The 14606-nt window shown below is 37.5% G+C and overlaps 2 protein-coding genes across 4 annotated transcripts; both read right to left on the bottom strand.

Annotated features, from left to right (window-relative positions):
- Positions 1–1454: 1454 nt before the first annotated feature.
- On the bottom strand, positions 1455–3168 carry LOC103978612 (NAC domain-containing protein 58). The gene is made up of 3 exons (XM_009394461.3): positions 2936–3168; positions 2539–2840; positions 1455–2387 (listed from the first exon to the last, which is right to left on the bottom strand). Exons 1-3 carry the CDS (start codon positions 3093–3095, stop codon positions 1881–1883), a joined length of 969 nt encoding a protein of 322 aa, XP_009392736.2. The 5' UTR covers positions 3096–3168; the 3' UTR covers positions 1455–1880.
- A 6311-nt stretch (positions 3169–9479) lies between these two features.
- On the bottom strand, positions 9480–14415 carry LOC135607833 (uncharacterized). 3 transcript variants are annotated; one of them, XM_065099960.1, is made up of 3 exons: positions 14207–14415; positions 11603–11953; positions 9480–11523 (listed from the first exon to the last, which is right to left on the bottom strand). In XM_065099960.1, exons 2-3 carry the CDS (start codon positions 11917–11919, stop codon positions 9705–9707), a joined length of 2136 nt encoding a protein of 711 aa, XP_064956032.1. In that variant the 5' UTR covers positions 11920–11953; positions 14207–14415; the 3' UTR covers positions 9480–9704. The 3 variants fall into 3 exon arrangements, with proteins under 3 accessions (XP_064956032.1, XP_064956033.1, XP_064956034.1); XM_065099961.1 differs by having other exon boundaries at positions 14242–14415; XM_065099962.1 differs by lacking the exon at positions 14207–14415 and having other exon boundaries at positions 11603–11670; positions 11783–11922.
- Between the last annotated feature and the right edge of the window lie 191 nt (positions 14416–14606).

Here is a 14606-nt window from a genome sequence, read left to right as displayed (position 1 = left end):
TATTAAGACTCACTTCAAAAGATTTTTTTACTTTTTACAAAAATACAAACATTCATAGGGAATAAGTTACAAGTTATACCCCTTAACAAAATGAAACAGTGGAGCAAAGAATCGAGAAGTGGTTAAGATTGCCAGATACATGCTTAAAGAGAAAATAGTATCAAAAGAGTTTGGGGCAGAAGCTATGAGTACATCAGAATATTTGGTTGTGTTGTTTACTTTCATATTCCTATTGAGAAAGAAGCAAACTTGATGACAAAAGTGTTAAACGCATATTTGTGGGTATAGTAATGGGACAAAAAGTTTTAGACATTATGATTCTACTACTAAGAAATTAATTATAAATCATGATGTTAATTTTAATGAAGAAGAAGTTTGAAACTCCAATAGTTGTAGGAGAAGAAGTCGATAAAGCATATGATACATTGCCTATTGTTACCTTACTCGATTCTTCTCATATTTGAATGATTCAAGTGATTTTAGCGATACTAATGAAAATTTCATAGTCTTTTAGAGATTATTAGTGTGATAATTTTGTATGTCATGCTTTGGAACTTACTTGTTTTTAAGCTACAACTTAGAAAGAAGAATGAGTACAAGCAATGAATGAGACTTAAGAATTGTAAGCTATTAAAAAAAATAAGACTTGAGAATTAGTATATTTGTCCTCAGGAAAAAAAATAATAATTGGACTCAAACGGATATACAAGTCAAAATTTAATGCTTGTATAGTTGCAAAATAGTATACTCAAATTTCAGGTATCCATTTTTTTTAAACTTTTTTTTCAATTGCTAGAATTAGGATAATTAGAACAATATTAGGACCGGCAACAAAAATAAATGATAGGTTTATCAATCTGATGTTAAATCAGCATTCTTGAATGAAAAATTACAAGAGGATACTTATGTAAAGCAATAAAATGTACTAAGCCTTCGGGATTTGTGCTAAGCCTTGGCATTGGTGTGATTTCATAAACAATAAAAAAATAATAATATATTGCTCTTTCAAGCTCTAAGACGAAGTATGTTGCAGCTATAAGCACAATATGTCAAACAGTTTGGCTTCGAAGACTTTTAGCAAATCTTTGAGAAAAACAAAATTGACCAATTAAAATCTACTATGACAAAAAGTCTACTATTGCAATGATGAATAATCATGTCTTCCACGGGAGGTGGATCCTAGAATGAACTTAAATATATGAAAGCCTAGTGAGATCCTCCTTCCATATTTGAGTCAAAATAACATCGAAATTTCCTTTGCATCTTAAAAGATATTTTATGAATATTAATTTTGATTTGGAATAATTCATCATGCTGGACTGATATCTTTGTTTAGTTCCGCACATCAACTGCAATCATCGTCACTTTTTAATTCGAAGTGATCGAAGCATTACTTTTCAACGTCGTCAAAGGATGGCAGCTTGAGATGTTGGCAAGAGTTCAACACAAACCAATGGAGGACTATTGCTTCCTTGGAGGAAACTATATACTCAAAGTTAAATATCATCGCCCTCGCCGAGGTCAACAACAAACATATGTTCTTTGCTAAGACACTTCCAAACTATTAATTACATGTTTGGAGATCTTAACATAGTTAATTAAGCTACTAAACCTCAATTCGGGGTCAAAGATGATGTTGGTTGTGTGTAAGCGATGACATCATGCAGAAAACTACAACATCTTTGGTACGTGTGAACCGATTCCATCTCCCCCCCTCTCTCTCTCTCTCTATAGGTGAACCAAAAGACTAAGCTAAGAACAAGCCTCACGCCACACCACATCTACAAGCCCGCTGCTCCCATCTCAAAGAATTTTGTGTGCTGTCTCCGACAACAACAATGATTCTTATCGCTTCTCGGAGAGAGATGTTATGTTATCGCTCAGTGCAATCCCAGGTGGGAGTTGAGGAGCAGCTGTTGGTTGAAGAGGTGCTGCTCCAGCAAGCTGCTGTCGAACTGCTCGGAGAAGTTGGCGAACATGTTCGAGCAGTTCTGCTTCTTTGGAGGATGTAAGAGCCGGTTGCTGTCGTCTAAGTAGCATTCCATCGTCGGCGGCCGCTTCCCGGAGCCATCCCCCATCGGATCCATCTGTGTTTGTTGTTGGAGGAAGCTGCTGTTGCCATCGATCCTGCTGCTGCTACAAGGTAAGTGCTGTTGGGCCATGAGAGGGCTGTTCTCCGGTAGGTCGCCGAACAGGTGTGAGAGCACAGAGTAGTTCTCGAGGATGATGTCAGATATGGAAGACGACGGCTGCGGCCTGAGACTGCTTTGCTGGTCCGAGTTCTTGGAGCTCGAAGCCGAGCCTATCTGCGCTTGATCCATCGGCGGAGGCACCGACTGCAGATGGTTGTTCTTCTTGTAGATGCGGCACAGCACCCAGTCATCCAACTGCGATAACAAAAGGATCATTACAGAGCGAAAAGAAGGGTAGAGAAGTAACCTAAGAGAAGTCCTTTTTCCCAGGACTTGGAAGAGGCATTGTTTCGAACAGGAGAAGGTCACGAGGAAGAGGAGGAGGTGGGTCAGTGGTGTGATGTACCCTCATGGAGGAATCACTCGGCTTCACTGGTCTGTAGCTGTTGCTGGCGTGGGCTTCGGCCAGGCGGTACTCGTGCATGATCCAATTCGTCTTCACTCCCTTGGGAGGCCTGCCTCTGTAGAACACCAACGCCTTCTTGACCCCGACGCTCTCGTTCCCGTGGGTCGCGTGGATCGGCTTGTCGGTGCCGGTCGCCTTCCAGTACCCGGACGCGGCGGCGCGGTTCGGCCGGAACCCGTTAGGGTACTTGCGATCCCTGGGGCTGAAGAAGTACCACTCGCGATCCCCGTACGCCGCTTTGGCTGCAGGAACAGTGAGGTGGGGTTTCGTTGACGCTGTTGCGACACAGGAGAAGACGAAGCAGAAGAAGGCTGGAGGGGGATGGGGGAGTACTGACCGGGGAGGTCCCATGGATCGTACTTGTAGATGTCGACCTCGGCGATGATGGGCACCGGGCATGGGGACGCCGACGCCCTGTTGCGGAGGTAGTGAAGGATGAGCTCCTCGTCGGTGGGGTGGAAACGAAACCCCGGCGGCAGCGACGCAGGATTCGACATGGCGATCCCGAGTTGCTGCTTTGGTGCAGAGAGAGAGAAGAGAGAGAGGAGAAGGGGATTGGAATTTTTAGGCAGCAGAGGGTGGGGGCGGCTTTTATGGCTGCGTAATTTTGTCGTTTAGCGGACGTAATCTACAGCATATTTACCGAGTTGAACTACTCGCACAAGATTCTGCACATGTGCGTTCAACAGCATCCGATCCAAATCCGCCACTAAATACTGCCGCTGCCCAATATATGCTGATCGTTGCAAATATTACGTGAATACATAAAGACCAAAGAATAGCCTAACGATTTAGAAGGGTTTGAAATCAACAATACACGCAGACGAATCTACCATTTATCGACATGAGCCAAAGACGAATCTATCTCTATCCGAAAAATACACGGCTAAACGATTGTCACCGAGACACGTGTCGAACTTAGTGATTGCTGATGTGGACGGCGAACCGGACCTCGTCGTTCATCTTTATCTACACCATCATCGATTAGTTCACTCTTGGCGACTGTTTGATGACATGGATCGCTTGCTTTCCGCGGTCAGAATTTGAGCCCCACACACTACAGCTTGAGGAATTAGGTGCGGCGTGGACAGGTGTGCTGTTCGGGTTGGGCCAGCGAGTGGGTCAGTCTCCATCGACGAAGCTAAGCTTTTGTTAGCTTGCGCAAGTGGTTCATTGCGCACACACACATACATACCGTGAGTTCGCATTACGTGGCTCCCCATGATTAGCTCGACTAAGATGTGCGCGTGTGTCATACGTGTTATTCTTCGATGCGTCATTGGTTACCGTACGAAGTTAAGGTGGTGGGAGGTCGATGACCGGGTCGAGATGGACACGTGGTGCGCGGGATCAGTTGGTTGCTTCCGACACACAACACCGCTGTACACGACTAAGAACAGTGTTGTTGACATTTTGTGAGTCAATAGCAATGTTGTTTGATGTCTTGTGTTTTCAAAATATTTTGGTGACAAAAAATTCATATAAAATTTATTTTATGACTATTAATTTTTTTTCCACGAAATAATGTTTCAGAAATGATAGAAAAAAAATTAATCAAACTTTTACTTTATGTTAACTTTGTGACTATCATTTTTATTGTATGAAATAGTATTTAAATGATTTCTCTCGTACTAATGTGTTATGTTTGGCATTAACGCCTCAATCAAATCATGATGTGAACTATAAAAAAAGATAATATATATACATTAATTAGATACCGAATAAGACATGACTCGTTCTATACAATTCTTGTATTCAATCATGGGGCATCGAAATGGTCCACGTATCATATCCTCATTGGCTCGTACGATGGAGCGTGTTTATTCTCTACACTATATATATGTTGTCTTGCCAAAGAGAGCGACTTGTCGAGACAACTTATGAAGTGGATTATCTTATCATAAGCAACATGAATTAGTGTAAATCTATCAAGCAAACCGTCAATAGGTTAGGGGTTAGTATCCTTTGTCGTGCAAGAACATATGCCAACGAGACGAGGGTGGTGATCACAAATGACGATCATGCTGAAACGGGAAGGAAGCTGTGGATTAGTGGTTGTCATTAGCGAGCTTGGACGCAGTGACAAGTCACAAGGCTACAAAAGGGGGTGGTCGTGAGTGGAAGAGAGCTATCAACAGCAACGTGGGTTGGGCGCAGGAGTCATCCTCGCCACCACTGATATACGTTCGATATCAAGAAAATGTGGGCGTGTCGAGGGATTCGTTCGCCTTTCGTCGTCGAGGAAGTCGATCCGGATGTGGAATATGGTTTGACATGACGATCAAGCTTATGTTGACGATGATGATATGTAAAGGGTGAAGAAGAGGGAGATGATGATGGCGATGCAAGGTAATCAGACGAGCATGTAGAAACGATGAGAATATAACACTACTATGGTGGAAGAGAGAGAGAGAGAGAGAGAGATGAAAACATCTAGTGCAACTCCATCAGCATAATTGTTGCGTCAATCACTTAGATCTGAAATATATTTTCTTTCTTTCTTTCTAAGTTATGAAATATATGAAGTCATTTTTCAAGAAAATATTCCTCTAAAAGATATCTCTATTTTTTTTTTCTTAAACAGTAACTCTAATTAAAAAATATACAAAATATTCCTAAAAAAAATTCTATCAATTTTTTTGCTAATTTTTTTACCATTTAAAAAAAACTGTTATAGTATTTTTTTTATTTAGCTCATTTATAGTATTTTTCAGTAGTATTTATAGTATTTTATTGAAGTATTGGAAACTGTGATATCATACTGTACCTCTTTGGTTATCATTGCTCATCAACTATTATGATACCCTATTTTTAGGGTTGTAGTTATTTTGGTTTAGATTAGGAGTCCATCTATATAATTTATAGTAATTTTATTATGATGATTAAAATATTATAATAGGTCAAAATAGTATTTTAGGAGTAATTTGAGTATTCTTAAATTAAGGATACTGCTTGAAAAAAAATAAAATAAAATAGGGGTATTGATTGAGAAATACTCAAAATATTAGTATTTTTTAGAAAAATCCTACATTTTTTATATTTATATTTTCATCATCTATCCTCTTTAATTCAATTATATGAGCTTGTGAGAGTTGGTAAGTATTTTTGAGATTCTTGTTATGAACTGATTTATTTGAAGAAAAATTACTCAATATTAAAAAACTTAATATGAATATAAATCTTATAAATTAGGGTTAGGTGGTTTGAAAAATATATTGTTTACTCTTATGATTTTATCTTATAGTCTTAAATAAATTGAGGGAAATTGTTGGAGATGGAAATTACCTTTGAGTTTGCTCCACCAACTCCACCTTACCCTTTTCTTGAAATTTATGATTTTTTTGCAAGAAATAACTCAAATCTATTCCAATCACCCATATCACATGGATCATATAAATACACCCTCATCTAAGTTGAACCATAAAAAAAAAGGAAACCAAATTTTCAGCAACAATCTGTGAAATTACATCATTGTCAAAGGATACTAAGATAATTGAATTATGCTAATTCATAACCCTAATTTTATTTTCTTTTTTCATTTCCCCAAATCCTTTTTTTTTATTCTTTTCTTCATCAGTACATAATATACTCAGTACAAAACCATGTCTATATCATGCGACATGTGCACCAACTTTTAATCATAATACTACATATTAACATGTACTATGAAAATTTTAATTATTTTTATTAATAGGATTAATTATATAATATTTTCTATAATTAGTTATTCTCAACATATCACTTTGTATATTTTCAAAAGTTACATTAATATCTCTATACTTACGAAAGTGAAATATTTAGTCTTATTTTTTCTCACATCATGATTTTATTGATGGAAATATCATAGGTTTTATCACTGATCACGTGTAGCATTTTCGTCAATAGAATCAATAATATGAAGAGAAATAAGATTAAGTATAAAAATCTTAATAATAAATTTTGAAAATATAGAGATCATAATACTAAATGGGATAATATATAATGAGCCCGAATAAGCAATGTGATCAAAGTCGATGACTGTTCTTATGAGATGAGCAATTCCTAAGAGAATTGATGTGGGAATGAGAAGAACAAAGTTGTGCTTAGCATCATGTGGTCCATTCCAAGAACAACAGGAACAAATGCCAACCTTTCTTTGTGTTGCAGTACTGCTACTATACAATATTCGAAGAGTATTTGATCCTTATCCTTTCATGCATGACCTTTAACCCTATTCTGCTGACCTGGTTTCCACGAAGCTTCGCTCTTACTCTTCTTCTTCTTCTTCTTCTTCTTCTTTCATTCTCGGTGGTGGCTGTAAACATCTTGCCGACGTCCGTTCGCGGCATGGAACCGATTGCGACGTGGAAACAGTGGGTTTCGGTGCGAGGTTTGATGATATGTATCCTTTTGTAAGCTAATGTGTTCTTACTCGGTTGCTTCTGCGCTTTGGCATGAGATGATGGAGATATGGATGACCGATTCCAGCAAAAAGAAGAGCACAGATCTGAGAAGGAAAAAGGAGCAAAGAGTTGGAAGCAAACCGGAGAGATTAACTAAAGGCAAAAGAAAACAGCAGCATGTTATATTGGGTTTGGAGTTTAAGCTTCTTTTTGGTAGGATCGAATTGTAGAATATTATGATGGAAGAAAATAATCTTCACCAATAAAAAAAAACTCTAATTTTATAGATCAACATAGCTTAGAAAAGCTTGATTCGACTTAATAGTTCAACAATGCCTCTTAACTTGGAAATAGGTCACAATTTGCGACGGAGGATAAATCGACATGCTAAGTATTACGATATCTCGATAATTTGGAACTGGAACTAACTTGAACTTTTTCTCCAATTTTACTGTAGACTCCACTAGCTTGAACTTTTTCGACATGATCGTAAAGTCGCTTTTAAGATACATCGCTATTAAATAAAAACGATAAGATCCTTATCAAAATAGGGAATATTTTCTATAATGATATGAATATTTTTGAGAATTTTCTCTAATCCAATTCATTTTCGAATCTTATCCTAAACTTAATATCTCTATTGTCATGGTTTGAATTGTGGCTCCAAGGAGGTCCCTAATGCCCTCTATACGAAAGAGTTGATGATCGAGAAAAAAAAAAAAAAAAAAAAGGATCATATGAACGAAGATCAAAATCTCATCTCATAACTAAACTTTTAGATGTAGGAAAACTAGTCCAAAAGAACTAAAAAAAGAAAAAAGAGTTGCAAACTCTTTAATTTCTTTAATCATTTCACTTCTTATAGGTTTACTGGCAATATGGATTGCTCGCCGTCTCCATAGAGTCGACGGCTTGACGTCAAATGATTCGGAGAACAGAGCAGGAGGTATTGCAGCTGTGACAAAAGTCAGAGGTAGAACAGATGCTGCTTGGAATACGTCAATGGCCTGTCCCTTTCAACCTTAGTGGCTTGAACAAGGTAGTCCTTCCATCTCAAGTTCGAAAGTACATTATCCTTCTTCTTCTTCTTCTTCTTCTTCTTCTTTGGTTTCGTCTACGTGCACGTTTGGTGATTAATCTTTTTATAGCTCTAACTAATCCTCCGTAAGTTATCCTTAACAGGTAAATCAATATACGCAATCTTACCTTTACGAGCAAACGGATATTGGATTGGTGGAAGAAAGCTTCACAAGTCATTCTCTCTTTTGTGATCGACTACTTCGGAGCACTTTTGACGAGGAATTCGGCCACTGACACAAAGCAAGCTTGGAATTGGTTGCTTTATTGACTGGCTGCAGGAAGTGCATGTCAAATATCCCCATTGTCATTTATGCTTGAGCTCTTGTGAAAGGAGTTCTTGACCAATGCCTAACGTGAGATATGGATCTTACGAAGCATACATGATGGTTTGTCTGCATAAATATAAACAAAAAAAAAGTAGAGCATTATTAGCTTTATATGTTTTGTCACGCATAACAAATTCATACGACGGTTAGTGTGAGTTTATTATTGTTGATTCAAATTTTGATTGTCCGAAATCAAAGTGGAGTCCCTTCTTGTCAATTTCAAGTTAGCTTCGCTCGACATAAAGATCGTCTGAATCTAAATGTGTCGAATTTGTAAACGAAGTCGAAGACGTTCTCAACCAATGTCCCTCCGATGCTTAAGTCAACTTAGGATTTGAATAGTTTGAACAAATTTTCAAGATATGTTTCGAGAAATGCACCTACGGAGCCTCTTTCATGATGGACTTTGAGGACCATTACACCCGAGATCATCAACTTAGGATTTGAATAGTTTGAACAAAATTTCAAGATATGTTTCGAGAAATACACCTACGGAACCTCTTTCATGATGGACTTTGAGAACCATTACACCCGAGATCATCGACGACGGATTTAAGGTGCAATTATGCATTGCTTCTAGACTTAATTGAGGTTTCCATTTCAAGATGTGTCGAATCCGAGACATGTACTGAAGTGTTAGCCACGTGTTGCCTATGTGTAAGCACTATGCTATCAGTTAGCACCTACCACCCATATATGAAATACTATGCATATACAAATAATATACAAATGATACCATCCTTAATTGATATATAAAAATTATAATTAGGTCTCTAAGATAGATATGCATAAAATAAAGTTCTTAAGTTGATGATATGGATCTTGATATAATATAGTTTCGGGAACAAAAGAATGAATAATATCTCACTTCTTAGGTTGATTATATGGATCTTAATATAATATAGTTTCAGGAACAAAAGGATGAATAATATCTCACTTTTCATATGATTAAAAGGAGTTCTCAGGGTCAAAATCTCACTATTAGTTGGTTGAAGACAACCTCATCAAAAGTGAAAAAAGATTTGTCTCATGGGATAGAGGATTCCTCCCATTGCCTCCATTCATACCATGGGTAATACACAAGATGATAATCTCAATCAACAGCAAAGTAATCAATACTTTGGAAGCTAAAATTCTTTGGTTTGAAAGAAACAGAAATAGGGGAAAGATACCTAAAATTCTCTCTTCCTACTTGACTCCTAGCATCTGAAATCCCAATTGACAAATTTCTTATAAATCAGCTCGATTTTCAATTTAAACATAGATAAGTACAACCTAAAAGAAGAAATAATATGGATACAAAAGAAGGGCACTACACCTAAATTTGTGCTTTGCATGTCTGCTTATTATGCCCTAACCCTTGGCACCTGCTGCAGCGAACTGCTCTTTTAATTATAATCCTTGGTTCTGCGGGCTTTTCTTTCGGTCGGCCTGCCAGCCGGCGGGTACGAGGAGGGCATGTAGTTGCAGCATGGAAAGAATCAGCACAGACCGGCCCACCGACGTCAGGTATGGGATTGATGGACAATGAATATGCCTGCTGGTAGCATTCTGTCATGAGGTACTTGGAACAGTAATCATATATGCATCCATTCATGCGTTCGAGCACAGCAAGAGCATGCATGCAAGGTAAGCCCGTAACCTGCCACCTTCGGCATGTGCATTCCCTAGTCTCGATGTTTATGACATTGGTCGACTCATCGCTTACCTCAAACACACTGTCACTGGAACAAGCCACACTCAGGGAGCGCGCTTTGATCATCTCCTCTTGTACCTTCTGATTGGCAGAAGGTACCAGCACCTCAGTCCATGTGTTTGAAGACTCACGACGGCTGTACATCATCTCCATCAACTTACACCTTAGGATGTCAACTATCTGAAGCACCGATGGCTCGTATCTTGTTGATACCCAGTCATTGAATATCTCCGCAGCACCAGACGAGTAATGCCCATATCTCAAACCCTTGAAGAAGGCATCAGACCAGAATTCCGGTTCCATACCCAAAACCCATTCAGCAAGTTCTTTGGACTGAATCCTGAGGTTTTCAATGGATTCATTGAACTCGTCAACTTTACAAGCACATATGGCTCTTTTAAGATGACCAACCATTTTATTCTTCAGTTCCTGTGTCCAGGACTCATCCATCTCTTTCTTAAAATTTTCAATCAGTTGTTGTTCGCTGTACCCATGAAAACTGTCCTCAAATACCTCAGGTAACTCCTCCAAACCATTTTGACTGCTAGAAACAAAGGTGATGGCACGAGACAGAGTAAAGGCAGATTTCAGCTGTACCAAAAACCAATGCCAGTTCTCACTAGCCTCAGAATCTAGGACACAGAATGCAACTGGGTAGATATCATTCTGGCCATCAACTGCAGTTGCAGCCAATAACTTCCATTGTTTATTTGCTTTCAGAGATAAACCATCAAGAAAAAGGAGGGGGCGGCAACCATGCTCAAACCCATAAAGTGAGGCATGAAAGGTGACAAAGAAACAAAATTTAGAATCATCTGATGTATGTAATGTTGCAACACTACCTGGATTGGTCTCTATTATCCTCTCGCAGAACCAGGACAACTGACTGAAAGCCTCTTCATGCGAATTGTGAAGCTCTTTCTTGGCAATAAATTTTCCACGCCAAGCTTGTGAGTAGTTCAAGCTGAGTCCATATTCTTGTTGGAGATCTTTTGCAATATCCTTTGGCCTATAGTTTGGTGTGTCTCGCAACTTGTCCTTAATAATACTAGCAACCCATCTTTGAGACGCAAGCCGACGACTTTCTTTACTGAGTTCCTTTCCACATGTATGAATGTCATTCATCTTCTTAATCATAAATTTCTGCTTGGCTGATGACCTGGATGCATGTATTCTCCACGGACAATCCTCAACAGTACATTCAGCAGTTACACGAGATCCGTCATTTTTAATGAATCTATACATGAAGCTATTTGCAATGGCATATTTGTGCAATGCATCGCGAAAAGCCTTTGGACTAGAGAATACCTGCCCTACACCAGTGATCATACTGTCCCAATTGATGCATAATTTCTGCCGTTTAGCTTCCTCAAGGGTAGCTACTGAGGCAGTATTGGCGTCAGTGGAGGTACCAGAGTCAGCTACAACACTCCTAATTATCCTACAAAAAGCATTTATAGTAATTTTTCTTCTATTTGAGCATCATTTGTGATAAAAACCACTGAGTATATGGCAAATACCTGCTTTCAACCTTCTTTGTGACAAATATATCAGTTGTATCTGAATCTGCATGAAAATCAACCATGCGCTGCAAGTCCTTGTCGTTAGATATCGTGATGAGAGTCCGTTTGTTTCTTGGAAGGAAGTACTTAATTGAAAATGTATCAGCATTGAAGTTAAACATAGCAGATATCTCTGACCTCAAATCACTGAGTGACATTTCACAGTTAATGTCAATTGCATGTGCTTCACCACCAGAGTAAGACATGGATCCATCACTGTTTGTAATAAATTCTCCACCAGATTGGCAAATAGCTAATATTTTCCCTCTTGCCATGGTATAAAAAAATTCTTTAAGTTACCTCATGAATCTGGGATAATGATGAGAGGAAAAACGGTCATATAATATGACTGTAAGTTAATGATGAGAAGAAAAGAAAATTTTAATGAAAATATGCATAAAGATAATGTTGTTTTCAAGTCCTGGCATATTAGATTAATATATCTCGGTTACAAAGTTCAAATTAAAGCAATAAATCACTTGCAAGCATCATTGAGGAAAAAGTACATACAAGTTGTTCAATACAAACTGCACTCAGCACAGTAGACCAGTGTAAACCTTGAAAGACTAGCAAAAGGTCAACTCTGTATGAGTAATTCTTAAGAGTCAAAATCTGATATCCCTTCTTCTGATGTCATTGTCCTTTTAATTAATATCTTCCTTGTTCAAGATTGTTTGCACTAGATTCTAAATTATTCTTTTGAAAAATAAATATCGTCTGTGAAAATTGACAAATTTTGTTTTTTTTTTTTTGCCAGTTCTTGCTGAAGCAAATATACTATATTTTGGTTAGCAGCACACAAAACTATTTGTTCTGAAATGACATTTATGTTTCTTTGGCTAGATCACTCGAAATATGCTCTAAAAAAACTGCAACTACAATTTGATTTCAGAAAGGCTGGGTAACGATAATCTCCCGACTCTTGTGAGCTCCTTCAATCCTCTATCAAAACTTTGTAACATATTCTTTGGTCTAGAATCAAATTAGGCTTTTAGCTTAAGCTCCTTCTCCTTAGATTACATTACTTAAAAATAAAGGTTGGGAGTTGAGACGGAAAATCTGACAACCTATAATAACTTTTCTTCATTGATTTAGCTGTCACTTATGTTTACTAGACAGCCTCCGATGGAACGAACATAATGATTTTAGCAAAAATCCATCAAATTGAGATAGAAGTCCCAAAAATGAATCCTACTTTAGGAAAACTTTCTCAAATCCATTCCAATCGTCTTCAAACACAAGCTTTGATGGAGAATTATTGAGTCATTTCAAATCTCTCTATCATTCAATTTCCATACAAAAATCAATATAAAGGATAGTTTTCATGCACTAAAAAACTTCTAGATCAGTTTGCTTTAATATATCTTGCATAGCCCTATTGTTATTCATCACTTGACAAAATCAACCTATCTTTTAAAACATAGTATCATATACCTACTAATATTATTCCAACACCAGATTTATCGACATTTCGTACTCGTTTGAGATTTAAGTTTGCGCAGAGCTTATTTTATTATATTTATACACGTTTGAACATCTCATTAAAATCAAATATTAAATTTGCCTATATGATTATTCTCTGAAGATTTTAGACATCTTGAGCATCATTGACTTTTCAACTTTCTTAATTTTTCTTTTTTCCTATTATAAATATCAGCAACAGTTTATTATCTGCATTAGAAAGTCATTGTCATAAAAGATTCAGAAATTCTAATAATCCCACATAAAGATAATTTTCAAATAATTGAAATGTCTGCCAATGCAGGCTTAACTATTGAACTTCTCAATACAGTGTCTCCTAGAGCCCTCTTCTGTCATGTATTCTCTCATTATGTACAACTAGTAACATATACACCATATGCAACATATTCAAATACTGTGTGCCCATAAATTAGTCCACAATTTCTCATTCTTAACCATTTTCTTTTATATATTTATCTACACTTCTATAACTTATCAATTGCTAACATCTGAACCTCAAATAGCAACTAAACAATTAGCAAAGCATTAACAATGTCATTCATGCCTTAAAAAACCCTTCAAGAAAATTATAATTTGTATCTTTAGTTATTCAAGAAAGTATATTCTCCCCAATAAAAAATGCTCACAAAAATACGTCCCTTATGAAAAATAAAACGATGTTTGCAGAAAACGGAGACTTGAATACTGTTACATTTAGGAAGTAAGGCCAAATCAGATGCAACCGGATCGCAAGCAAAAGGAAACAAGCAACCCGCGACAGAATTCAGAAGAATTTGATAGGTCTCGTCACCAGAGCTATCAGGGAATCGCTAACCAAGAAAGGGAGATTCAAGACAGAAATATTGTACCTGGTGTTCCTCGATCAATCCTAGTTCAGTAAATTCTAAGAAATCGCAAAAAAAAATCTAGGTAAAATCAATATAGCTTCCGAATCAAAAGTAAAACCAGACTATCAAGATTCAGTAGCTAAATTCAAATTTAATCCGTCACCCCAGAATCGCCATCAAGCCCAAAATATTCGATTTCAGCAAAAATAATCGGTGCGGGGAAAAAAAAGGTAAGAACTTTCGGAATCGGAACCTGGAAACCATAACATTCTCTTCGGTGAAGCTTACAATCGCAAGCCCGAACGGCCGATGGTGGAGTCTCTGTCGAGATTTCTAGGGTTTCGAATCCCTCACCCAAAAGACGAGACAAAAGACAAAAGAAATCCGAAGAAATCGGTGAAGAGGGAGAATTGGGGTTTTAGGGACGAGACGCTCCGGTCCGAAACGGTCATCTTGATCGAGCACAAAACTAAGCCTATTTTGCATTATATATATATATATATATATATATATATATATGTATATATAGATATACATATGTATATATATGTATATATATACATATACATATGTATACCTTTAGAATATAACGGGCACTATATCGTGTTACAAACTGTTACAACAGCCGTCATATACTGGATTGTATGGGATTT

This window comes from Musa acuminata, chromosome BXJ2-3 (genome assembly GCF_036884655.1).
Source record: "Musa acuminata AAA Group cultivar baxijiao chromosome BXJ2-3, Cavendish_Baxijiao_AAA, whole genome shotgun sequence".
Taxonomy (NCBI): Eukaryota; Viridiplantae; Streptophyta; class Magnoliopsida; order Zingiberales; family Musaceae; genus Musa; species Musa acuminata.
Note: the sequence above shows the minus strand (reverse complement) of the source record. Positions and strands in the feature narration are given on the sequence as shown.